The 24,461-nt window shown below is 36.6% G+C and overlaps 3 protein-coding genes and 1 long non-coding RNA gene across 18 annotated transcripts in view; 2 read left to right on the forward strand and 2 right to left on the reverse strand.

Annotated features, from left to right (window-relative positions):
• The window catches only part of LOC147756303 (uncharacterized), a 15,198-nt gene extending 8,647 nt beyond the window's left edge, over positions 1-6,551 (reverse strand). The window contains exons 1-2 of the long non-coding RNA XR_015325824.1: positions 6,332-6,551; positions 4,066-4,904 (exon numbers count right to left, since the gene is read on the reverse strand). This is a non-coding gene — a long non-coding RNA (uncharacterized LOC147756303). The remainder of the gene's footprint in view (positions 1-4,065; positions 4,905-6,331) is intronic.
• Positions 1-8,782, forward strand: part of ClC-a (chloride channel protein 2) — a 67,160-nt gene extending 58,378 nt beyond the window's left edge. For all 9 annotated transcript variants that reach the window (XM_086986207.1, XM_086986206.1, XM_022805836.2 and 6 more), the window contains 11 exons: positions 50-209; positions 2,447-2,620; positions 3,436-3,514; positions 3,683-3,752; positions 4,263-4,389; positions 5,685-5,832; positions 6,550-6,680; positions 6,855-6,923; positions 7,736-7,807; positions 8,043-8,129; positions 8,432-8,782. In XM_086986207.1, the coding sequence (XP_086842333.1) occupies positions 50-209; positions 2,447-2,620; positions 3,436-3,514; positions 3,683-3,752; positions 4,263-4,389; positions 5,685-5,832; positions 6,550-6,680; positions 6,855-6,923; positions 7,736-7,807; positions 8,043-8,129; positions 8,432-8,725 (1,411 nt within the window). In that variant the 3' untranslated portion in view covers positions 8,726-8,782. The remainder of the gene's footprint in view (positions 1-49; positions 210-2,446; positions 2,621-3,435; positions 3,515-3,682; positions 3,753-4,262; positions 4,390-5,684; positions 5,833-6,549; positions 6,681-6,854; positions 6,924-7,735; positions 7,808-8,042; positions 8,130-8,431) is intronic.
• A 1,547-nt stretch (positions 8,783-10,329) lies between these two features.
• On the reverse strand, positions 10,330-20,429 carry Rad9 (cell cycle checkpoint control protein Rad9). Of its 3 annotated transcripts, none has more exons than XM_086986209.1 (13): positions 20,289-20,429; positions 19,567-19,686; positions 19,150-19,291; positions 18,045-18,155; positions 17,728-17,867; positions 16,525-16,603; positions 16,190-16,245; positions 14,658-14,792; positions 14,010-14,101; positions 13,241-13,352; positions 12,720-12,815; positions 11,557-11,720; positions 10,330-11,279 (listed from the first exon to the last, which is right to left on the reverse strand). In XM_086986209.1, exons 2-13 carry the CDS (start codon positions 19,630-19,632, stop codon positions 11,030-11,032), a joined length of 1,443 nt encoding a protein of 480 aa, XP_086842335.1. In that variant the 5' UTR covers positions 19,633-19,686; positions 20,289-20,429; the 3' UTR covers positions 10,330-11,029. The 3 variants fall into 3 exon arrangements, with proteins under 3 accessions (XP_086842335.1, XP_086842336.1, XP_022661578.1); XM_086986210.1 differs by lacking the exon at positions 20,289-20,429 and adding an exon at positions 20,047-20,225; XM_022805843.2 differs by lacking the exon at positions 18,045-18,155.
• slx1 (structure-specific endonuclease subunit SLX1) lies at positions 20,358-24,093 on the forward strand. Of its 5 annotated transcripts, none has more exons than XM_022805848.2 (6): positions 20,358-20,489; positions 21,446-21,703; positions 21,829-21,942; positions 22,390-22,507; positions 23,136-23,206; positions 23,638-24,093. In XM_022805848.2, exons 2-6 carry the CDS (start codon positions 21,453-21,455, stop codon positions 23,900-23,902), a joined length of 819 nt encoding a protein of 272 aa, XP_022661583.1. In that variant the 5' UTR covers positions 20,358-20,489; positions 21,446-21,452; the 3' UTR covers positions 23,903-24,093. The 5 variants fall into 5 exon arrangements, with proteins under 5 accessions (XP_022661583.1, XP_086842337.1, XP_022661582.1 ...); XM_086986211.1 differs by lacking the exon at positions 20,358-20,489 and adding an exon at positions 20,534-20,876 and having other exon boundaries at positions 23,805-24,093; XM_022805847.2 differs by lacking the exon at positions 20,358-20,489 and adding an exon at positions 20,535-20,904.
• Positions 24,094-24,461: the final 368 nt, after the last annotated feature.

Consider the following 24,461-nt stretch of genomic DNA (forward strand, 5'->3'; position numbering starts at 1 on the left):
TATATATGTTGCTGATACTGGAATACAGAGTATGCTTATTTTCATACAGGGTGGATACATCACAGGACAGTGGTCATAATTTGGTAATTCCTGGTGGATACGCAGTGGCGGGTGCGGCCGCAATGGCCGGTGCCGCCACTCGAACTATATCCACGTGTGTCATCGCCTTCGAAATGACTGGTCAGATGTCACACATATTACCAGTGATGGTAAGCTTTTACTTTTTGGTGACTCACACTTTAAACCCGAATTTCTGTGGATAGTGCTATGATTAAATAGTATCAATTGTTCCAATCAGTCAGGGGTCAGCCTCTGGATTCCCCACCTCAGCTGCGATTGCAGTCGACCTGTATCACTTCGAGATGATTGATCATTGTACGTTATAGTGAATACCTTTACTGTCCTGGGAACATTTAGATTCGTCTATAGCCGACCTTTTATATCTATCGAGCGTCACTTTTTTCTTTATTTTCTGTTATTTATTGCGGTTGCCTCTTTTTTGCCGCGTCATGTTTTTTGTTCTAGCTTGGCTAATGCCTCCTTCCGATTTTTTCTTTCATCATTTAGTCATTTCTTCTTGCTTGTACTTCTGGCAAAATATCGAAGTGGCTGCATGTCCTTTTGCATTGCATTTTTCCCCTTAACGTTATCGTGTTGATACTCTCGAGCTATGCGTTCAAGTCTTTGGCAGTTGCAGCAGGTAAGAAGTGATACGTATTCCTTTACACGACAACCAAAGTTCCTTAGATGGCCTTTCCTATTCTCCAATAGCTCCCTAGCTTCGCACCGTTCTTTCCTGCCCACAGGTCTCTCTTTTCATGCTTGATACGCTACGCAGCTCCCAGCGAGTCATGCTACTTGTCTTGGAGTTCAAAAAAGAATTTACATTTAACAAGATCAATGTTGCGGAGAGATTAGCTAGATTTTGAACATCTATATCAACGCTTGTTTCTCTCACTTTTTGAGAGTAATGTCCGTAAATGAGAATGGCATGTCTAGTTGTGATCTCAAATACCCTAATGATTATGACGCGGCCCTTAGTCTGTGTAGTTTCTCGTGATCTCTGATGGCATTGAAAATGGCTTTCAGCAAAATACCGTCCTTGACTCTTGCTCTGGCCGTACCATGTGCGAGCTCCTTTTCACAACAAATTATGGGAAGTCCTTGCCACTTTTGTGGCGGATATCCCGGTAGCCGCGAACATGACGCATTTTCAAAGTCAAAGTACAGCTAGCGCTTCTTTCTCTTTAAGTATCTTGCTCTTCATCATAACTTTTCCGAAGCTATCAATGAACTTGGCAAAAAATTTTAGGCACCCATTATGCCTGCTATTAAATGTGTTACCTACTATTAAAACCCCCCGGTCGAGTGATCACTTCCATCTTGTATTACTCTAATAGCATTGCTGTTGCGCAGGACAACAATTCCTCGTTCTGACAAATTTGTCAGAGCCAATACAGAGAGATATCGCATCGCAAGTTGCGCCAAAAGGGTCGTTGCTTTTTCTGAGTTATTTGTAATCAACATGGCTCTTGTCACTCGTGTTACCCGAATGCTTTTCTATTTTAACGTTGCATTAATAAATTATCCGTAATCTTCTGTACTACTTTCCCTACCGTCTTTGCATGGTCAAGAGCGGTCTCTACTTTTTGTGGTTTCCCCTCGAGTTTTGCCTGTCATTTACTGTCCAAATGACTATTGCACCTGACACAGGTAGCGAGTCTCTGAAAGCTGGGCGCGAGCTCAGGCAAGTCTCTTCTAGACTTCCCTTTAGTTTCATTCTCATCCATGCGGGTCTCTATGGTACTTCAAAACTTAATCATTTCGTTTAGTCAGATTTGCGACCGATGATGGTCGTTTTCTTCCGCATTTACCGATTTATGGTCGCTCTTTTGGTATCATCTTCTTTTAACTAATAAGCTCCTGACTTCAGTTTTGTGACCTTAGCCTTTATGTATAATTTTCATGTACCTTCTTTTCCCTTTAACTTCCTTATCGTGTCAATGAGTTACCCGTCAGTCTTTCTAGTTACTTGGCAGGCCGCTTGCTAGACGCTCAGTATCCTCATCCTTCTTGCGGTTGTCCCCTTTTAAATATAGTGGCAGCCAACTTCAGGAGACTCTACAGCCTAGTTTTGTGCCTAATTTCATGGAGTTTACTCCATGTTTCATCTTGCTTTTTTCTTCACCCATAATTTCGAGTATGTCTCCCCTAGGATTTATTCTTCTTCAACAATGTCAAAAACAGATACTTTTCATTTCTTTGGACGTTAACCATATGGTATGTAAATATTTTATTTCTGTTTGGAAATGTTGCACGAATAGGTATTACTGTAAGCGAGGATGAAGTTACTCGAACCATTATAGTTATGAGGGATATTTAGGTCTTCGATATTCGCCCAATTGGCTAGACTAATTTCTGCACGACGATTGACATGTTGCTTTAGATTGCTGTTCTCATTGCAAACGCGATATCACAAATGCTTCAACCTTCGGTTTATGACTTGATCATCACCCTTAAGAAGCTACCATATCTGCCGCCTATACTTTCAACGTCCTCTCACGCACACACTATCTACGTTGAAGACATCATGGTGCGAGACATTGCATACATATGGCAAGTACGTGCATATAATTTTTAATCCTCATTTTTATTCAGTTATCTTCTTTGAACAGTCAATATAGTAATTAATCACTGATTCAGATTGCCAACTGCGTCGGTTTATCTTGCTGGCTAAGCTTATAAGATCTGTTGGAAATCAATGAGTAGAAGGTTCACAAGAGAATTGTATGAAGTAGATCGTTTGCCAAGCAAATAGAATCTCTGCTTTGCTTCTACTTTGTCTAGTTTTGTCACTGATTTAATACAAACTTGTCAGTTCTTAAAGGTGGGCGGAAAGTTTGAGAAACGGTAAAGTGTGAGTGTAAATACATTGGTTAGTACAAACAGGTTTTTGTGACAGCTAAAACTAGGGGCGAATATTGACAGAGAATTAAACTTCCAAAAACAATTCAAACCATAAAAGAGAGAATAATTTAAATCTACAAGTGGAATTTCCCCAACGTTTTCTTGAGTTTTGTAGCAGCTTTTAGGTGATTTGTGATGTCTACTGACTCTTTCATTAGTTTTTTGAGTGTGCATCTCCGACGTGATTTGGCTTCTTTAGTTCCATGCATTTAAACGATGCCAGATGCAATGACTGCGATAGAAATTCTAAACTGTTGATACACACTTAGAATTTTCCACTATATTATTGTTTACTACTTAAATTCTCTAAACTATATTGCTAAAATAAGGTTAATCATACTTTCTAAAGTCATACTTCTCTACATGACTATATTGCTTCTTAATAGAGAATAAGCTAAGCGACTTGTACAGTATATGGTTGTGAGAAGTGCCTTTTTACCGTGATTGTTTCGGTCCATTCTATTGCAGGGCGCAACGTACCGCGATCTCAAACAACTGCTTAAGGATAACAAGCGCCTTATGTGTTTCCCATTTGTCGAGTCACCACGTATGTATAGTCTTTAAAAAATGGATGCACAATTGGTTTTCGAAAAGTTAAGGTGAAAAATGTTTTTGCACATTTGTTCTATGGTTTACTTATGAACCTGTTCAAAGAACTGAACTTTCTTCTTTAACATTTGGACGCATTAGGATGATATTTGATTTCATATTTCAGATTCTATGATTTTGTTAGGCTCAATACCTCGCGTTGAACTCCTGCGATTGCTTGAGCTCCAACTCGGAAGGTACAGTAATGACTAAAATGATTTTTCAATTCAGTATGTAATATCCAATTATTTTAAAATCTACTGAGGACAAGTTCAGCTGTTGTTTCAACAAGAAAGGACGCCCAAAGTTTTTTCACAATGTATCAAATGTGTCAGCTCTTCTATTATTTCTTATTTTACGATGCATCGAAATATTAACATAAATTCAATTTCATTGGTTTTTCTTGGGAGGAGAACAGATCAAGGTTAGCTAAGCATCATGCACGCATGAGCCACTTTAAAGCCTGTAGCGCTTTTATCAAAAGGGACGTTAGGAGAGACACATCCTTACCTGGTTAAATTCTGTGAAGTAGATTATCATGCATTAAACAGCAGAAGAGTTTTTTCCGACGTAATTTTTCTTGATTCGCTTCCGGTGTTGTGCCGACTGATTGTCCCACGTCAGTGACTCTAGTACGCATGGTTAAGACTTCATATTACTTTGATATTTTGACGAAGTAACGGAATTAGCTTACGCGTTTGTCATAGGTTTCGTCGTTTGGAAGAGGTAGCTAGACGACGTTCACAAGATGTATCTGGACGTAGCCCAAGAGGAGATCAACGACGGATGTCGCGCTTCGTCGTATCACCAGTCACATCAACAAACAGTGCCAAGGTATAAGTTTTAGCAGCTTTGCTACGTTTTTCAGGAGAATTAAAAGGAAGCAACCAAATATGTACACAAGATATGGCATCTAGGTTGAAACATTTCCGTGCGCTGTTTATCGTCACGTTAAAAATAAAATAAAACTATTCTTTTTAGAACAGAAGTACATACTTACTAGAACAATGGCATTTTCGCAATTTCGGTAAAGATTAGCTACTATCAAATTTTTATGCTAGACAAATTCCCAAAAGATGACTCAGCAGTGCAGTTCTAGGTATACGAAAAGCATTTGGGTTTTTCTTTGTCGTTATAACTTTGTTTCTAGCGTACGAATAATATGAAATCCTGTGCACTGTCTGGTGGACAACGAATTAGGAATATGCGTACCAAACCTTAGGCAAGACAATAACAGGCGGACCAGTGTTGATTTTTTTATTGACTCCCTGCGGCGGTCAGCAGCACGACCGGGCTGTTCTCGAGTCTCATCAAGATGACCGCAACAATGCGCAGTCTGCATTGGTCTTCTGCAAAAAACAGCGCGAATTTTTGTGGTCACGACTTAATAACGCGGATTGCTGTCATGAACCTACATACACCTACGAACCTACATACGAACGAGTAGAGATACTCCAAGCTAGTTCAGCGCAACCCACAACCTGAATGTAGCCTGCAACGGCAATTAACGCCCATCAGCTTTCCAATTCCAGAGTATCAATCATACAGGTGCCATAGTAAAAGCAAAAGGAAGACTACATCTAACCTTAAGGACACAACCGTCTGCTGAGTATATCTGCTAGCTCTAGTGAGCAATTCAGGTTCAGCGTTTTGCTGGCTTCTCGCTTTTGTCACTCTAGAATATTGGCACGAACATGATTTCGTCGGATAAGACATCGTACTTTTGTAGCGGCAGCGAGAAAATATAATGACTGAAAACTACATACGATTACTCAGACACATCGCCATATTACAAATATCTTACCATGTCTCTTTTGATTCGTTACTGAAGATCATCTGTACCATGTCAACAGTATGGCTAGAATTTTATACGTGAATTTTTGTGAATGTATTGACGAGCTAATTGGAGTAGAAAAGTTAAATCCTTATTAAAGCACTAATCATTTTATTAACCTTAATAGATTTATCATTATTAAACTTCTTGAGAATCCAAGGAAAATTCAGCTTTAGGAAACTAGATCGGCACTGTAAATATTTACTTCAAAACCAACAAAGTCCATTGCTATTAGAATAATCTAAGCTGGGTCGTTGGTTTTTTTCTTTTCCGCATTTATTCTTTGCATGCCTAGCCTTCTCCGAAGTCATCACCACCCCCTTCACCACCGGTGACTCCTCGAGTTGTACCTAAAAAATCCATTCTTAAGGACCACGGGCTTACTATCTACGGTACCTCGACCAGAGATTACCAATCTCCTTACGCCACGGTAACGTCATATGGTAAGTTCTTGTTGTTATACAATCACCTAAGCTCTATACTATGCTTTGTTTAGGATGCAAAAAAATCTAGTCCAAATGAAATTATAAGAAGGCTATGTCAATTCGTATAAGTCCTTTGATGCCTATGTTGCAAACCGCTCTTTAGGTTTAATTATTGTAATTGGGTGCAAACAACCAGTGGACTGCTTTCGATTTTTTCCAATGGGGTTATACGAGGCACAATGTACTTCAAACACAGCCCAAAGCAATCTACAATAATCTGAAACATCGTATTCATACAGTGAATGGTAAAAATGATGGTGAACTGTATAAAGCCATAGTTTAAAACTATCGAGTTAGTCAATCGGTTCGTTGAAGGACATTTGACTTCATTTGCTTTAGCTGCGTAGCGTAAATAAACTTCTGGGTAGGGCTAACGTGAGAATAAAAGCCATGCTAAGAAAACTTTTGTTTACCATTTCGGGAACGTTGAAATAGAATTTACAAACATTTAACTCACCCTATAGCTTGTTAATTAAATCCTTGCGGTGTTTGCTACTCAGCTCTTATCTGTGAACGGTAACAATGTAGCAAGAACGGCATTAAGGATCACAATTTATCAGGTTTAAAATGTAGTAGTGCGAAAGTAGAATAGGTCTTTATAAATCGGTTAGCTAGGTTCGTAGTTTCGTAGTTGATAATTTTGTGATTGTTTAATCTACCCATTTGCGTCTTAAGATTCCCGTCTCAGGCAGGCATTCGAGGCAATTTCGCGTAAATTGCTTACGCTGCCAGATGCTAATCCATCTCCATCCGATGGCGAGAGCAGCAATCCGGCTACTCCGCAGCTGGTTAAACGTGTGCAATTGGTAAAAGTCAGAAAGAGTACTATTAACTTTATCGAAGAATTATACTCCTCCGAAATTTAAAAATAAGTTTGTGTACATTCTTATTACTACTGAGAGTTTTTGCTAATAATTTAGGAAAAATACTATCTGCGCCAACGTTTAACACAACTAATAAAGGTTCGTAAAATGTTTTAGCCACGTGAGCGAGTTATTGACATGTCTCCAGAAGAACAGCTATCTTGGGAAGAGGAACAGTTGTCTCAGGTTTGTCATAAGGAAGAAATCAGTAGTTAACAACAAAAGACTTACAAAAGGAAAACGGAAACCCAGTGACAAAAAAGGAATTCTGTATATGTAGGTTTAAGTTTTAATTAAGATCTTTACTGGAAACACCACAGAGATATTGAAGTTGAATTAGTTTCAAAACAAGTTTCGTCAACTCGTTAAAGTCGTTTTCAGATAAAATTGATCTTAGTGCATCATTTTACTGCCTGAGTTTAATTTAATGTGCTTTTATCCTGGCATTCGGGATTTTAGTGATGTTACTGTGACGCAGTGGTCGACGTTGTCGCGTAGTCACGCTTTTACCAATAGGGTTTTCACGCCAAATCCACATACATAGCACAGCTTCGATAGGACGAAGAAGATTTTATCGCATTATACCAGTTTCGGGTAAACGACTGAGAAGGGTAACGGTAATGCGTTTTTCTTAGTATAAAAATCTAATTAGAGGACTATATTTGATCTCAAGATGGTAAACCATCAGCCCATACTTTTTTATCTAAGTTGCCCGTTCTTGCTGTAACAATATTACCTTTGCAGTCAGCGCTGCCGTTAACCCTGCTTACTATAACTACCTTTCATCATCAATTTACTCATAGCTTGTCACAGCGTGTGGATCCTGTTTTACTTATTTGTTGCATCCGGGAAGTCTACCTGAATATATTATACGCCGGCTGCGCGAGCCAGAGACCCCTTACCATTGTCACCTGAAGCACGAAAAACATTCAGCACCTTAACACAGATACTTTTTGTTTCAAAATATAATTTTCTAATTATTTCGGCCTATTTTTCAGGGCGTCAATTATGCTGAATGCCATATAGATCCTGCACCCTTTCAGCTGGTTGAAAGGACTACGCTTATTAAAGTAAGCGACATGTAGAGGATGCATGCTATGCTGTGTTTTCTATGTATATTACAAATCAAATCGTGACAATTTTTAAGAATGTTTCATAGCTCTGCTTTTCCCATACGCGTCTTAAACGTTAGTTTTCTTAAGCTTGACTCAACCCGTCAGAATGCCACGTGTGTCATTTCACTGAGTTTTGCGCTGAATTCCGTGGTGTAGTCAATATCAAAATGGCCTGCATTAACTATTCCAGGTTCATTCCATCTTCTCGATGTTGGGTCTGCAGCATGCGTACGTGACTGCCATTGGGAGACTTATTGGTGTTGTCTCACTTAAGGAGGTATAATTTTTTCAGACTTCAATCTTTATTTCGGTACAGCCTATGTCGGACCGCACCGCTTGACACATTTAAAAGAACCGTTTAGTGGAAAAGTATACCACGACTGCATACCGGGTACCTTAGTAATTGTGCGTTGTAACATTATTGCTAGAATAAGTAACGTGTATGCAGCCTATATAGTCATCTTTGTCAGCTGCTTTCTAGATGGATGAGCTTTATGATATGTTACTCCCCTCTGTTATAGCATATCAATTATTTTAGACGGCTTTTTACAAATTTGACGCGTCCTGTTACTTTTTCAGTTACGAAAGGCTATTGAAAAAATGAATACCGGGGGCTTTAGTCGTGAGAGCAAGAAAGAGGTTGAAGACCATTATCAAACTCAAAGGAAGTTTTCAGCTCTTCCTGGCCATGGGGCACCCTCAACTCCGAGTGACTTCATTCATCCAGTAAGGGGGACACGCCCCTCGGGTGGAAAGATAAATTCGGAAGGAGGTGCGACGTCAGAAGGTGAAACCACTGAAGATGAGTTCGACGGAAATGTTGACAACAATCGAACCAAGGGAACGCCATCAGGAGACAATACAATCGGCTGACTCTAATTACCATATCCTTGATTGGTAATCTAAATAAATAACGGGGTATTACATAAAGGCACTCTTTGTTGAAAGTGGAAGTGGCATTTATTTGCATAATTAAGAGTAGCCACTTGTCATTTAATGTCATTCAGTGTTTCTCGATTTTCGCCCACGAGATAGTTTGCCGTTACTTGCTCTAAATGTCCTTTAAGATGGCACAGTCGTGGCATGGGCGATTTACCATTTTAAGAAAGAAGATTTTGATACCACGTGCATCCAAAAACGAACATTTTTAGGCTAGATTTATATAAAACTTATTATTAGGTTAAAAGGAAAACTTCTGTTAAAGCTAGTGTCAGAATTGTTTTCGTTGAGTTGTTGTCGTTGTTGATGGTGATTCAGTGCGTGTAGTCCTAAAATTTGAAAGAGTGCATATCCGACATTGTCTTCTTCATCATTTTCGCACTGGAAAACGTGCTGCCAAGTTAAAAAGAATTATTTGCACGTGCGAGAAGTGCTACCACTTATTAGTTCAGGTTTGAACCCTTCAGAACCAGAGATTTAAACTTGAATGCCAAACCGCACTTCGAACAACCACAGGAAGTGAGCGATGATAGCATGAAGGCACTTCTTAAGCAAAATATGAACGCAGTTAATCTGAAACCTCTCTGCCAATTGGCAGAAGTTACCCAGATGACTGCTGTCAGTCGTTTGCATGTATTAGAAAAAATACAAGAAAACCAAGGTGGGCTTTACAAATGAATAAAAAAAGAAAAAAGGCCTTTTACTGCTTCCTTTACAGAAAGTAACTTCTGTACAGCATCAGTACCAGTGATAAAAAATTGATCATTTGTGACACCCTAGCCGCAGCCGAAATAATTATATGTCTGATAGCCCTCCGGCTTGACGCCACAGAGAAATCTTCATGGTCAAGCTGAACATCTTCAAATAGCGGAGCGAAAGAAGAGCGTTTTACTATAAAGTATCCACACTCCAAAAAAAGAGTTACAGGAGGTTACATAAATGAACTAGCTTGAACTACGAAAGGCAAAGCGCGGCGCAAAGTGATATTACTTCATGACAACGCGACATCACAAATTGCTTTGGTGACCCAGCGAGCTCTAGCGGACTTCCTTGTTCATCCAACATACAGCTCGGACACAGCTCTGTGTGAGTATCACTTGTTGCAACTAGTGCAGCACAGGCAAAAAGTCTAATATTTTAGACCAGGAATTGAAGTGCGCAAATGGGTACACGAACAGAATATTTCCTTCACGGGGTTATATCAGCTGGCAAAAAGATGGGGGGAAAGTAATGGGAAGCGAAGGGTAAGTGATTACATCTCGGGCAAAAATGTACACTTGGTCGAAAGTTACGGTGAATTAAAATAACCAACAACGGGAACTTTCTTCTCAGGCTATTATTTGCGATAAGCTTGGTGAACGAAAGGAGATCCTTCTCTTATACAGCTAAAACTGAATGCATTCTATTTCAGTTTATTGGGTTGTTGTGTCTTAAACTTTGCTGCCATTTTCGAGATAGCGCAGTAAAAAAATAGCACTGATGGTCATTGAAGCATGAAATAGAACTTAAAATTATCATCCACTGAGGATAAGAACTAATAATTTTACTACAACTCATATTTTATTAAAAACGTGTTTATTTGCTCACTCTGATAAAAAAAAAAAAACTTGAGCTGTTACGAAACGCACATCGTAATTCTTAGACTTCGCCGTACTACAAAAATTAATTTCAAGAACATAGTGCAAATGTTATAAATAAAGCTTGTCTTTTATCCGTGATATTTATCCAAAAACGTGTCCTGATTTCAAACGTCGCCATTGTTGGTATGCGGTAGAAACCTATCTTTTAATGAGATTGAAAGGACTTAAGATCTTCCGTCCGATTTGACGTTCGTTCGTGGTTTCATTGTCAAATATACATGGAGCTTAGATCTATTACGGGCCCTAATAAATCAAATTAACGGACTGCACAAGCAGGTCCCAGCATAAGTAGCGACAACACAGTAAGCAATATAACCTTATATACACTTCAAGCTAAAAAGCACTTTATGTAGGAGTGTTTACTAAATACACATCCATTAGGTAAAAACGTAGTACCGAAACTAACTCTGTTTAATTTGCAAGGATATCTCTTAATTATTTGATTGGGGTTTGAATACCTTACTTAAAGTTAAAAGAGTCAATATTAAATCGGTTAAATTGTAAAGCTACTCAAAGCATAAATGAAATATTTGTTTCGTATAAAAGACATTTTTGTGTAACGTTTTTATCTGCCCCATAAGAACATCAATGGTTCTAGTTAGTCTTCTTCGTTATCCGATGGAGGGACGAGTATCTCCGGTTTTTCTTTAGGAACGTTCACCATTCCTCTGCGGGCCTTTGCTTGATTCTGCATCAGGATTTTAGCCATCACGCTTACAGTATCTGTGGGTTGATTTTCTTCCATTGTTTCGCTTGATGTTACCAAATGTAAACTCTCTTCCATCGAATCATCGGCTGTATCTACTTCTTTTTTATGGGGCATTCGGCTACTCGACTCATGCTGTTCCCTAAAACACCGAGAAGTTAGCACAATTCTACATAAGGGTAAAGAAAAAAAGCAGCGCACTGATAAGGTTTAGTTCTTTTTTTTACTCGATCAACAAGAATGTGTGAATTTTTGAACTCTGCTGAAGAGAACCCCGCAGTTATTTTTTTCCTCCAAATCGTTGTGAATAGATCATAGTTAATTCTTCCGGAATATATAAGGATGAGCTTTCAACTGTCATATGATGTGTCAAGCGTTTTGTGGGTATGTTCTAATATTTTGTTACTTAATTCCCTTACTTGGCTGCTTCCCGCTCCTTTTGTGTGATTATACGGTGCAGGTCTTCGTCTGTCTCGAGGAGGTTCGCAAATTCTTCGTCCGAATCCTCGTTTCGTTTGGCACGTTTGGCGCTACCACTGTCACTTTTATCCATTACCGCACTTTCTTCAAACCGTGATACCACCTGGAATAATAGGTTCACGTATATAGTGACTTATGACAACAGGCTATTATGGCTCGACGGTTTTTCATAAGGATATTAATTCACAGTAGGCGGGATTAGACGATATACTAATTAATTTCTTATTAATCCCTGTTTTTCCTTCAAACAAAATAGTTTCTACAAATGGTGTGCCACGTGATGCAAGTTTAAGCCAGCAGCACCCAGCTTCTCATAATATGGCACTCAGTCACTCAATTTCCAGTCAACATAAGCACCTAGATTAAGAAACGTAGGAGATATCTTGTCTACATAACGTTAATCACAAGTTCCGAGGTCCACGTTTCGTATACAACTAATGTATATGGCTCATGTGGATCTATACTAGCTACCTCAACAGTCCTTTGTAAAAGTGATACAATGCAATACAAATACGGCTGAATGGAAATTGTACTTGCAGTGCCAAAGTGACAAAGTACCATTTACTCCCCACCAGAGAATGGGCATCACCTGCATCAACTGCAGCATCGATGATCCAACGACAAGGTCTGCGGCGCCCCATTTTGTTTCTTGGATTTTTTTGGTAAACTTTACGAAGGTAATGTTAGGAAGTTCGCTAAAGATGACGCTACCAAAACATGCTATTGTAACACAGTCAGCAGTGGGCTTTATATATCACTTATTTCTATGCTGACTTATCAGCTTCATTCATGTGTAATAGACTTTTCGCATATTATAGAATTTGAGCGCTGTTTGACATGATTTACTCCTTAGTAAGTGATAGTGAATAAGTCGACTTACTTACTGAGCTTTATTTGCCTGAACCGGTACCAATACAATACAATTCTACCGAATTCTTTCAAAGATATTGAAGAAATATATGCGTACAGTATTCTTTTTTTATAGAAATTAATATGTCTATCCGCTTCTTCATATTTCGTTAACTTCCATTGAGTAATGTAGCTTCTTCTTTTTTATGGCTCTCGCATTTTGGGAAAGATTGTGATTAACTCTTGCACTTACTTTTGTCAGCTGCGACGTGTTTGACGCTGGAATGGCAGGATTTCGAATGCTTAGCTCCTTTCTCCGAATATTCCGCTGTGATGATGTGCAGCTCTCCTGTGCACAAAATAGGATGTAAAATAGATGGCGTGCATACAAAGTTTAAGGTCTACACAGCACTTTGTACGTGTACGTTACGTAGGTTAGTTGCAATCCATTGATATGCTACGCTTTGGGTCTACTGGGCTTTACCTAACAGTAGCCTACCACTATATAATCAAGTCTAAATCACACAGCGTCTCTCCTCTTCGTGCTTTATACCTATAGATATTAATTTATTTCATGGGTGTATTTATATAACAATAATTGACGCCGAGGGCCATTTGATATGCGTAAGTCTACATGACACATGTTTCTAAATTAAAAGAATATTCGGTGGACGCTTACTAAATCTAAGAATATTAAATGCCAACTATCGGGGGGTTTGTGTGCATGCAGCAGCGATTGAGCATATAGTATTTGTAGAACAAAACTTTACTTGCCTGTACAACATCTGGAGTCGATTCGTCAAGAGTTGCTAAAACAAACGTGATCTTTACATGGCTGAGTTCCCGTTCACTAGAAGCTAAAGCGACGATTACATGGGCGCCGGGTCTATAATGATAATAATCATAAACAAGACTATTTGTATTAAACAGATCACTTTTTCTTAATGCATAAAATATACAATAAATGATAATTTTTAACCAACACTCGTTAACTCTACACCATTACCACAAAAGTGGTACAACCAGTGGTTATTTTTTATTAAACCTAAAATACAACCAGTAGATTGAGATTCACGGTTGTTCACAAAAATTATATATTTAAATTTTCCATTGCTATAACTGAATATTAGTTTATATATAATTTAGGTGTATCCACTAGCAAAATCTAATCCTATATTTAATGAAATACAAAGCGCACTTAGAGGTCATTTTTGAATGAATACATTCTTAATACGAACTTCTGTTATATTAATATTATTTAATGGGAGTTTAAATCAAAAAGGAAACTTGTGCAACTATTGTCTAGCTGGATGTTGTAAAAGTCAAGTTGGAGGTATAAAGCTTCACATCATTCAGGTCGTCACAAAACTATCATATCTGCACAATTTTATATCAAAGGGCTGGTCAATTGGAATATATAACATGAATAACATTAAATCTTAAATTCGTGTAACTTTAAGCGTAACCTTAATATTCCCGTGGACTACATAAAAATGTGCAGTGTCCCTTTAGTTGGCTCTGAAGATATTCAAACGATACATACTTGTCGTAGTGAATGTTCACGTCCAAACTTTGCATCTCGCTGTAGTTAAGAATAATTTTGAAGATCCTCAATGAAAACGTGATATCCATAGCCTAAAAGTACATTGACATCTACGTGATCAAGTGCACTTATTAGTACTAAGTTGACGAACCTATTTTAAAACGCTAAGATTGTTGGAAAGAACTTGACTTAAGAAGAAAATTGTGTAGCCTTAATTAAAAAATTTATGAAAAGAATAGATGACTGCCAGGAATGCTGACGATGACGGAATGATAACCAGAAGTACATCAAGCCCGATTTAAAAAGCCGCCAGATAAAAACACTAATACAACATTTCTTTTAAAATATCTGCAATTAAAATTAAATGTATGGCGTGTTGAAAAGCAACTCTACCCCCGAGAGAGTAGCCGAGGTATCTTTCAATGATAACTTTTTGCGTACATTTCTTTATATTTTTTAAATATATATTTTTATATAGAAAAATACCTAGAAAAATAGTAATTTAGATTTTTTCAGAAGAGAGCAAATTCTTTTTAGAATCCCAGAGCTTAAAGATTTTAGCACTTTTTTATAATCTCTGGGATAATTTTAAACGCATTTATGTTATTCTCTTTTTCTTTTAAAGTGTATGTTGCTACATCAATTTACCTTATCTGAAACATCAAATGCCTCAAACTCTCGTCTTTCGAAAGTGATATTGGAATATACTACTGCGGCGCTATCCTGTGCATCATCAATATAGTTCCTTAATGTTAACTTCTGCGAAGATACAGCCAGGGTGACCTTTAAAATTAAAATTTCTTTTAGAAACTTTGGCTTTCCTAGTTGCCAGAAAAAGATATTGTTATATCTAAAGAATATTGGCTTCTTATCTAAGACAGATATACCCAAATTAGCGTTGACATTATAATTAACTATAATAACTACATATTCTACCTGGTTTGTATTTCCTAATAATAATAACAAGGACAAATTCGTTGAATTTCTTTTATTTGCGTATGTTTGACCATTTTTGGGAAATATCTTTCTCACAAGCGTTCTAGGATTCATCATGGGTTTCTCATATTTCTTGCTGTATGTATCTATTTATAATGCTGGGCACGACAGAGGCTAAATCTGATCGTAGCTTTCAGGTATATCTTCGGAGCAATGTAGCTGTGAAATTGAAAGAAAAGGCTACATTGACACAAAAATTATCTAATGTCAAGCAAATGCCTTTAACGCGAAAATAAAACAGTCACATATGATTATCAAATTGGTCTCAATGCTTGTGCCGACAGCCGTTTGAAGATAAAAGGCTTAGCTCAAGACAGTATGTCGAAAAAACCAAATACAAAAAAAAAACGTCTTTGAGGTGTGAGATAAAAGTGTAGAGATTTACGTACATAAGAATCATGGAGCTGATTTTATGTGCTATTGGTAATCATGTTTCTAACGCATAAACTGGTTTCGTTTTACAGGAGTATTGCAGAGAATATGTAGTTCAAAATTTAAAACTGTGAATATTCCAGGTTTGCCTTTGCATTTATTCTCTAAGAAAAAAGCTACAGTCTCTATTTGAATATGGAGCTGCCTTCTTCCTAAAAAAAGCTTTATCATTCTGCTATGCTCCGACCTAACCTTGCAGCTGTTTGTTTGACTACTGCCTTAAACAATCAACTATAATTGTTATTAAAACGCAGATTAAAAATTTAATTTTTTTGTCCATAGGAGCTAAATAAAACTTTCAATTATCGCAATAATATGGAATATCATATATAGCATGCGTATGTTCATTACGATGCCTTGACTAATTGATACTACTCACAATACTGAATGAATCAACGATGTAAGTTTACATTTAAGAAATAAAATATGAACTACTTATATCAGGTGGTAATATCAGAAATAATTCGCAAAACCACAATTAATAAACGAGCAGAGCCCAATGCTTTGAAATACTGATACAATAAAACAGATATTCTAAATTCAAAACTCTATATCGTCGTAGGCGATGGATAATAACTCTTCTAACATACATTTTAAAATTCTTTGGCTATATTTATTGCTTTTATTTTTTATGTTCATACAAAAATGAACATGTACAACTCCATCTCTCAGGCACTCTAAACCGTTCTCAAAAAAGATTTGCAATAGTAAATTTTGCACCAGAATATCCTATATATGACGATGCAACTTACCTCGGCAACTTTAGAGTGGAATTGGGATACAACATCAAGAAACAGTCGAGCCGGCCCTAGGGATAATTTCACAAACGACTTTCAGATTTAATCTTAAACCCAATTAAAAAAACATTGTTTATAATACAATTATAAACAACTCAGGAAAATATATCACGAATTTAGTCAAATTATATAATAACTATTTTTTAGTAATACAAATTATACATTTTCTCCTATGATTTTTTGTTCTTTGTCTTTAAGTAAGCTGAAGTATAATACATTGTATTGGAGAAGAGAGATTAAGTGTATTATGCCGGGACAGGAAACGATTGGCAAAAAATATGAACTCTCACCTTTAATAAAATTTGGGTACTTGTTAATGTCAACATTGTACACAAAATGCTGACCATCGATTAACCTGACATGGTATACCTGAAATAGATGATGGGAGGTATTTTCCACTTAAGTTGAAGCACGCTACATTCGTTCAAATACCGGACGATAAATATAATTCAAATGGCATAACGGTTCAATAATACCAATATTAAGTGTTTCAACAGGCCTTCTATACGCATTTGCTTCATCTACTGGTATAGGAGGATGAAATTTAACCTACTGTAGAGCATAGTTTCAATCGCCAATATGATATTTCAACATTCATAGGAGATCATGGTTGTTGAAATAAATGTTACCAATATGTATAAAATCGGCCTGGTTAACGCGATTAAGTTTTTAGTGAGGATTTCAACTTAGATTTTTTTTGAAAAACTAGGCGAGAATTACAGTACATATATTTATATAAATACATACCTAATGTGGTTAATTTTCTAATCATGTAATATGACTGAATTTGACCCAACTAGGATACATAAGGGTCACCTTGCCTTTGTTACGAGTCTTGATATCAACTGGAGAGAGTCCCTCATAGAGCCCTAGTTTTTTCAGGTTATTTTCATTTAACGCATTCATTCCTCTAGTCAGGTATTTAATTGTGTAGCAACAATATATTTCGGTACATATTAACAATTATGTATGATACGATAACGATTAGATTATATAACATACTTTAAAAATGCTTTGCGTGACCTACCAAAAAGTATTTTTTATATTATCAATACTCATAACGTCGCATCGCTTTATGTGAACATTTACGCCCACCGTAAAAAAAAATCGCGATTTTTTTTATATATTGCTATTAGCCATGTCAGCGCAGTCTAACATCTCTCTAGCAATTCTGGCCGCTACAAGTAAATTTTTTTGGAGTACTTAGCTTCCATAAACCTCAAAATATTTTGCAGCTAAACTAGTGACCAATATTTTGGTAAGGATCTAGCCAGACAGCGCATCAGACAACGTTAGGCGTGTTCACCGTATACTTAATTATTAACTCAGAAGACACATATGAGCGTATGAACCCATTTCACATATTGTAACGTTTAACCATCTACATGTAGCGAGCTGAATAAAGTCCAAAAGGCGAAAGTCACTTACAAAACTGGGTTACCTTAAAGGTAAATAATACTCATTACATTTTATGATATAGCATATTTACTTACCTTAACAATTTCAGAGCGACACATAAAGCGGACTGTAAGAGCCTCTTTCGAAAATTGTAAATTGCACCACTGCAAAGTGCGTTCAAAGTTTGTTGTGAATCTAAAAGCCATGAGAATTCCGCCCTTTGTGTTCACGTTGGCTGAAATAAATAACAAATAAAGATATCTGTTTAATTACAATCAAGCTCATAAGTACTCACGAGGCAAATTCCTTAAACGATCCTAGTATGTTTTAGAGTAAATAGGATTGAATGCTGAACTACCGAATCGTCGAAGAGGTATTGACTATTTTTCAAGTTAGATAACTTTAACGTTACATAGTTCAAATAATATGGGTCGGGTTGGGCCGGCGTTGGTGTCATTCCAGAGCTGATATTTGCCAGTAGTAATTGTTGCAATGCATCCACTTCGACTTGGTAATGAGCGCCCTGAAGATAAGTGAAATTTTTGCCAAAATTTGGTATATCTTAGAGTTCTACTACTACAAAGGCACAAAGGCTGTATGGTCCATAGAAAATCGTGCTGTTTATGGTCAAGCTTCTTCACCATGGTTCTGTCACTTTCATTTTGGGAATTTTAATGTAAAAGGTACTCTTTGTAGTGGTCAGTCAGTTACAGTAGAGTTTATAAAACTATTGCGAAAGTTTAGCAAGACGCGCGACTAGTATAGTAAAAAGTCGAAACATCTACCATCGAAGAGCTTTAAACCATTTGAAGAAATCTAGCTAAAAAACTATGTTTCCATGCCACACGACTTGACGCGAAAGAGCTTCTTTTGTTGTCTTCCCATTTGTGGAACTCTGTAGAAATTCAACGGCATCAAGTTATTTCTATACCGGTTATAGTTTGTAAAAAGCGGCTCACGTATGATAAGAATATAAAAAAAAATTTTAATGTGCTCAGCAACCTGCGGCAAAGCCCATACTGGTGTTACATAAGGTGTTGGTTAGTATTAAAAAGGAGTCGTGCATTGTGAATTGTTGCCGCTTGGCAAAATAACTGATTCGGAATTATATTTTTCACAACTAAGAGGATTACAACAAGGTATTGAAAAAATCGATTGCAATTAGAACAACTAGAAACAGAAGAAGCGTCGTCTTCTACTGTGACAAAGCTAGACCACATATATCTTTAGTCTTTCGGCAAAAATTGGAAAAACTTGCATAGAAAGTTTTAATGCATTCCCCGTATAATTCGGATCTTTCACAATCAAACTATCTTATGTTTCGGTCTCCGCGGTTCCTTAGTGATGTTAGCTTAGCTTCAACTGAGGAATGTAAAAATTGCTTGTCGCAGCTTTTTGTTCAGAAGCCACAGATTTTGTATATATATATATGTATTTATATATTCTTACAAAAAAGGAAAAGGTACATGCAGTCGTCTTCATTTTCGGAAAGGTTGATAATTTTGGGCTAGACTTACCAGTGAATCGTATGGCATTTTCTTGTTCTTGAAAAAAATCATTCCCGAACACAACGCAACCGAACGCACTTTTTGCCGTATTTGCAGCCTGAAGAGTAAGGCCATCGTCGACTGTTGAATTAATAACAATCTCCTCGCCGATCTGGTATTATTATGAAAAAATAAAAAAAAGTTGGCTATAGTTACGTTACAGTGGACCAATTCAGTATTAGCTCAATTTTATTTTAATTTAGCAATATCAGCATCTTCTTCTATTTCCTGTATCATATTGGCAAAAGTCTTCTAATACAAGCTAAAAGTACGGATTTTTTTGGGCACATATGGCCGCTCAGAAATTTTCTGCAAACGTGAGTAATAGTTAGTTTTCATTCTAAACGAAATTAATTTATATCTAAGAATAACTAAAACTTTACTGACCTTCGCAAGTGCCTGTACAGATCTACCGAATATTTTTGCAGCGACTGGGGACAATGTCAGCTTCATCGTTTAAATATATTTCCACTTGCATCAAAAGGTAGCGTCCCCCTACTTGGCAGTCTGTGTACGAAAAAGAGTTAACCAATGAGGCGCCATTCCTATTACGAATAGTATTACATGTTTACGGTAGCTGATCATGGCAGCAGTACTGTGTAGAAGTCATAATATATTGTATGGAAGCATAATACGTTACGTTACTTCATGACCTTTTAAATCAGAATGTTTTTAGACAACTTTGTTTTCAATAAAAACATACAAGAATAATGAACTAATTTAAACTTACTTAAATTCTAGTTATGGGTATATTACGTACTGTTATTATTATTGTATTATTACTAAGATACTTATCTAATTGTAATACTAATATAATGATAATACTTCAATAATCACTAGTTTGTATTTTGCACCATATGTACACACCTTTGCCTCAATAAAGATCTACCCGTTGTTAATTTATCTTACAATGAATATATTAAGGAGTTCTTTTTGGGCGCTCTCCTGCTTGATTGCCTTGTTGGCTTTTTAAAACGTTCTTGCTACCTGTTCATGTTATCCTTTATTTTACGTCAGAACACAGCTTGAATAACTTGACTAATATCAATGCCTTGGATGCTTCAGTATTCTTTTTATATTTGTTACAAGGCGCCAAAATAAGAACTTACATTTTTGTTTTATTTATAGTGAAAATAATCCAAAAGCACGGACTCGTTCCTTCAGAAAAACTCGCGCCCATGAAGTAGCGCAAGCAATCGCGTTCTATTTACGAACAGTGAAGCAACCGGCTAAACAAACTTCCATCACGAAGTCAACTGTTTCAAAGGAGGCGCTACAGGCTTGACTGGTTGATAGATCAGCTGATTCACGTAAAATTTTTGCGCGCTAAGTTACTGCCTATTTTAAATCAATTCACATAAAAATATAATCATGTTTACTTATATTATTCTATTGATTTTTGTATCATCATTCCATTTAGTTTGCTTTGAAGCTTTTTTTTTTTGCATAGTTGAGATATCTCAACAACCGGTGGTAGCATTTTTTCGTTATTTATTATTTGTCTGGTGAAGTTCTAAAGACACTACAATGAGAAGCGGCTTTATTACTCAAAACACAGCAAACGGAAAGGTTGTGCTTGCCTGCGTCGAGTATCTTACGTGCGCATTTTTAGTGAAAATTTCGTGAGGAACTCACTGATAACTATTCCAAGTAAAACGATTATAGCCGACCCAGCAACTGTTTCAGCTGAAACAAAGGTTAAAGAATCTGTTTTAATTTTGACAAGTAAGGAAATAGCTAATAAATATCGGCCGGGGCCAATAAAGGCTAGCAAGGTAGGAGACTTTAACCACCTCTGTTTTAGGATTCAGTTTAATAAAAATGGTGAAGCAAATATGCACTAGCGGCAAGTACCAAGCAGTTCATATAAAAAAACGATATACAGGGTTGCATTATAAGAGTGTGTCTGTAAAGTTAGAACATCTTATAACTTAAATTTTTTCTTCGATCACTTATGTAGCTTGAAAAATTTTGCAGTAAACTACTGCAATCACCTTCACCACTGGACTAGTTTATGAAAAATTAGAGATAGTAAAAATATTAACAATGGTTTTGTTAGAAGATCCCATTGTTTCGGAAATCATTTGTGTGCAAGTCCTGTGTCTTATTCCAGGTATAATCCCATTAATTCCAGTGTAACTATATAAAAGAAATAGAAAAAATAAAAATAAAAATAGATTTTGCTCGTTGCATATATAAACCAGTTAAGAAAGTTCTCAGGTGAGACCGTTCTAACCTTATTGACATTCCTTTTATTCATTAACAGGGAAGATATGAGTTTTCCCAGGTCCTCTCCAGAATATGTCTCATCGGTTTCAGTAGATAAACAGATTGTACACCCTCCTGTCGCACCATCTAGTGCTTCTGGAAATTTCTACGGTGTTTATCTACTCTTTTGCATCACGCCACAATTTTTTGGCGACACTTATATCGGCTTTACTGTCGACCCTGGGCGTCGAATCAAACAGCACAATAAGGGTGTCACATCTGGAGGAGCTTATACTACTAACCGAAAAGGCTCGTGGTCTGTTACTTTTTCAAGTTAATAGTTAAATTACCTTATACGATTTACGTCATTATCAATTATTTGTAAACTAAACAGAAGCAAAATTCTATAACAAAGCTTCTTTTTTTATCGAACATTTTCAGGGAGATGACATTGGTAGTACACGGATTTCCTAACGACAAAAGCGCACTTAGATTTGAATGGTCGTGGCAACATCCAAAAAAGTCTCGAAGACTTGCTCACGTACCAGTTAGGAGGTAAAAATGAATTCCACTCAGCAATGGATTCGCTAGACTCGCTTGTGCGGTGCTTGTATAAAGCGACCTTTTTTGATATTTATTCCGATATATAGTTTTGTTAAAGCTAAACTCAGCTGTTCCAATGTGATATCCCAATGTGCACTGCATAGTAGCTTGTATGTATATCGACAGCATTTAAAAGTATTCTGAATCTACAACATCTCAAAGATCACAAGTGTTTATTGCATCGCATCTAATACTCTAATACAAAATAATTACTTGTCATTAAATGCCGCCTAGGCGTTTCTTTATATTGATTAACATTATTTCGAGTAAGACTGAAAATAATTAAATACCAAATGCACAGTCTGCGCATCAAAGATACAATTTAATACCACCCAAAATACTGCTTTATCTAGCAAAATATGACTAAGGCTATTCTTCTGCAATTTCTCCAATTTTTAGGTATAAGAAGGAGACGAAATTTGAACACGCGCTTCGTGTGTTGTCCGTCATGCTATCAGTAGCCCCATGGAAACGCTTGTCCCTCACATTGCAGTGGCTTATACCGAAGTACATCAAGGTAACTTTATTTATCGTTGGCGGAAAACAGTAAATACAGCATTTCCACAATTATTATTTTATTTATTCCGTTGGTCTATTTATTATTCGATATTCACATGCGCAGAGTATTAAGTACATAAAGATATCGAGTTATATTTTCATATTCGGAAGTCTGTGAAAGTGAATTCAAATGCCAAAATAATATAACGAACTATCTGTGACAAGTCTTCTTTGCGCTATGTAAGCACAAGCGTTTTTAGAGCAAACCGTAAAAAAAAATAATTTCAATTTTTTCAACTAGTCACCATCGTATGAGGTATCAAGCCAAAATAATTTTTCGGCCCGACAAGGAAAATGGGCGTTTCACATGTGAATATAATTAATGTGACTTTTCTAAAACAGAACCTCTATGTTCACCTATAACCATCAAAACAGCTTATATATAAACATTGATGTTACGTTTTATTAATACAACTTGAATTTATTGAATATCTTAACAAAGTCGAAGCGTTGCGTTAAATAATGTCCACGTCGACGTTTCGAATTGACTTTGATACTGTTTTTTTATTCTTAGTGAATACGACAAATGCATCAGCACAAAAGCATATTAAATACTTACCTATACATTCATTCTTCTTTTATGGCAGGAGCTACCCCTGACACCTCCTACGCATATGCTAATTATTCGGGAAGAAGTAGACCTCCCGAAATATTCGAAGTAAGTACTAAACTAAAAGTCCAACTAAAAATCACTAAAGATAGGTTCTAACTTAGCTTCATGCGGCGACTACTTTATTGATACAGCAATAAAAATGTGATGTGTACTAATAAAGATGTATATTTGAAATCAATTTTATTATGTAATTACAAGGTTTGTTAAATTAAAATAGACACCCAATGTGTTACCAATATTTTGGTTATTGACAACGTGAGGAAATTTAGCGAAATACTAACAACGAGCACACAATACAGTCTTGGGAAACTCTGTTATGTCAGTTAAATCGCAGAATGAAGGTAACAAATAAAAAATATTTTAATCGATTCGAGTTCAATCAAATCAACTGACTATGAAGTACAAAAATTAATTAATTTTTCAAACTTTTTGCGTCATTGTTGTGTTTGTTGTACAATGATAAAAACTTTGAATAGATATTATCCTCCACCGCCCCCTCGTGGTCCATGTATTCTCTGCAAAACGGACCTTGCAAGATCAGTTTGCTGTCGATGTACTTCGTGTACAGCTGCCCCAACCCATTTGCGCTGTTTTGCTCAACAATGCGTAATAACATCGCGTGAACCGCACATGCTTATTCCAGTCATGGCAAAATGCGCGAACTGTCAGAAAGAGAAGCCTTGGAACAGTTGGATTAGAGAAAACCTATGCCAAGTGGTTGAGAAGACCGAAGAGGTGTAATGGACCTATGTTCCTGCGAATACTGTTACTATATATAAGATTGTGATGTGTGTCTTTTCATTTATTATGTGTCGTATATTAGCTGTTTGCATTGTACAGCTGTATATATTATTTGACATGATTCATATTAAATGCGTTTGCCAAAAATGGAAAAGTGAATTCTCCTTATGAAATAAATATATTTGAAAGGACTTTCAGTGAACCGTTTTTACACATTTCTGAAATGTGTTGTCTTCAAACTAATAGAGTCAACATTACGCTTCATCATTAGCATAGTACATAAATACATTTTTAGTTGCGATTTCAGTTCATCCAACGTTCCGTTTAACGATATATAATTACGTACCCTTTAAAAAGACGTTGACATAGTTTAACCGACCGCAACATCAAATTATGCGCTACAACCTTTCACGATAGAGTTAAAAAAAATAAAACATATCCTCTAGTCTTTGACTAAACTTTGACTAAATACCTAGAGGGAGCTTAGACTGCGTTATGCATATACAGAACACAACCACAGTGGTAAGACATAAAATATTCTAACAACGAGGAAGCCAAG

This window comes from Varroa destructor, unplaced genomic scaffold (genome assembly GCF_002443255.2).
Source record: "Varroa destructor unplaced genomic scaffold, Vdes_3.0 BEIS01000004.1, whole genome shotgun sequence".
NCBI classification, from domain to species: Eukaryota; Metazoa; Arthropoda; class Arachnida; order Mesostigmata; family Varroidae; genus Varroa; species Varroa destructor.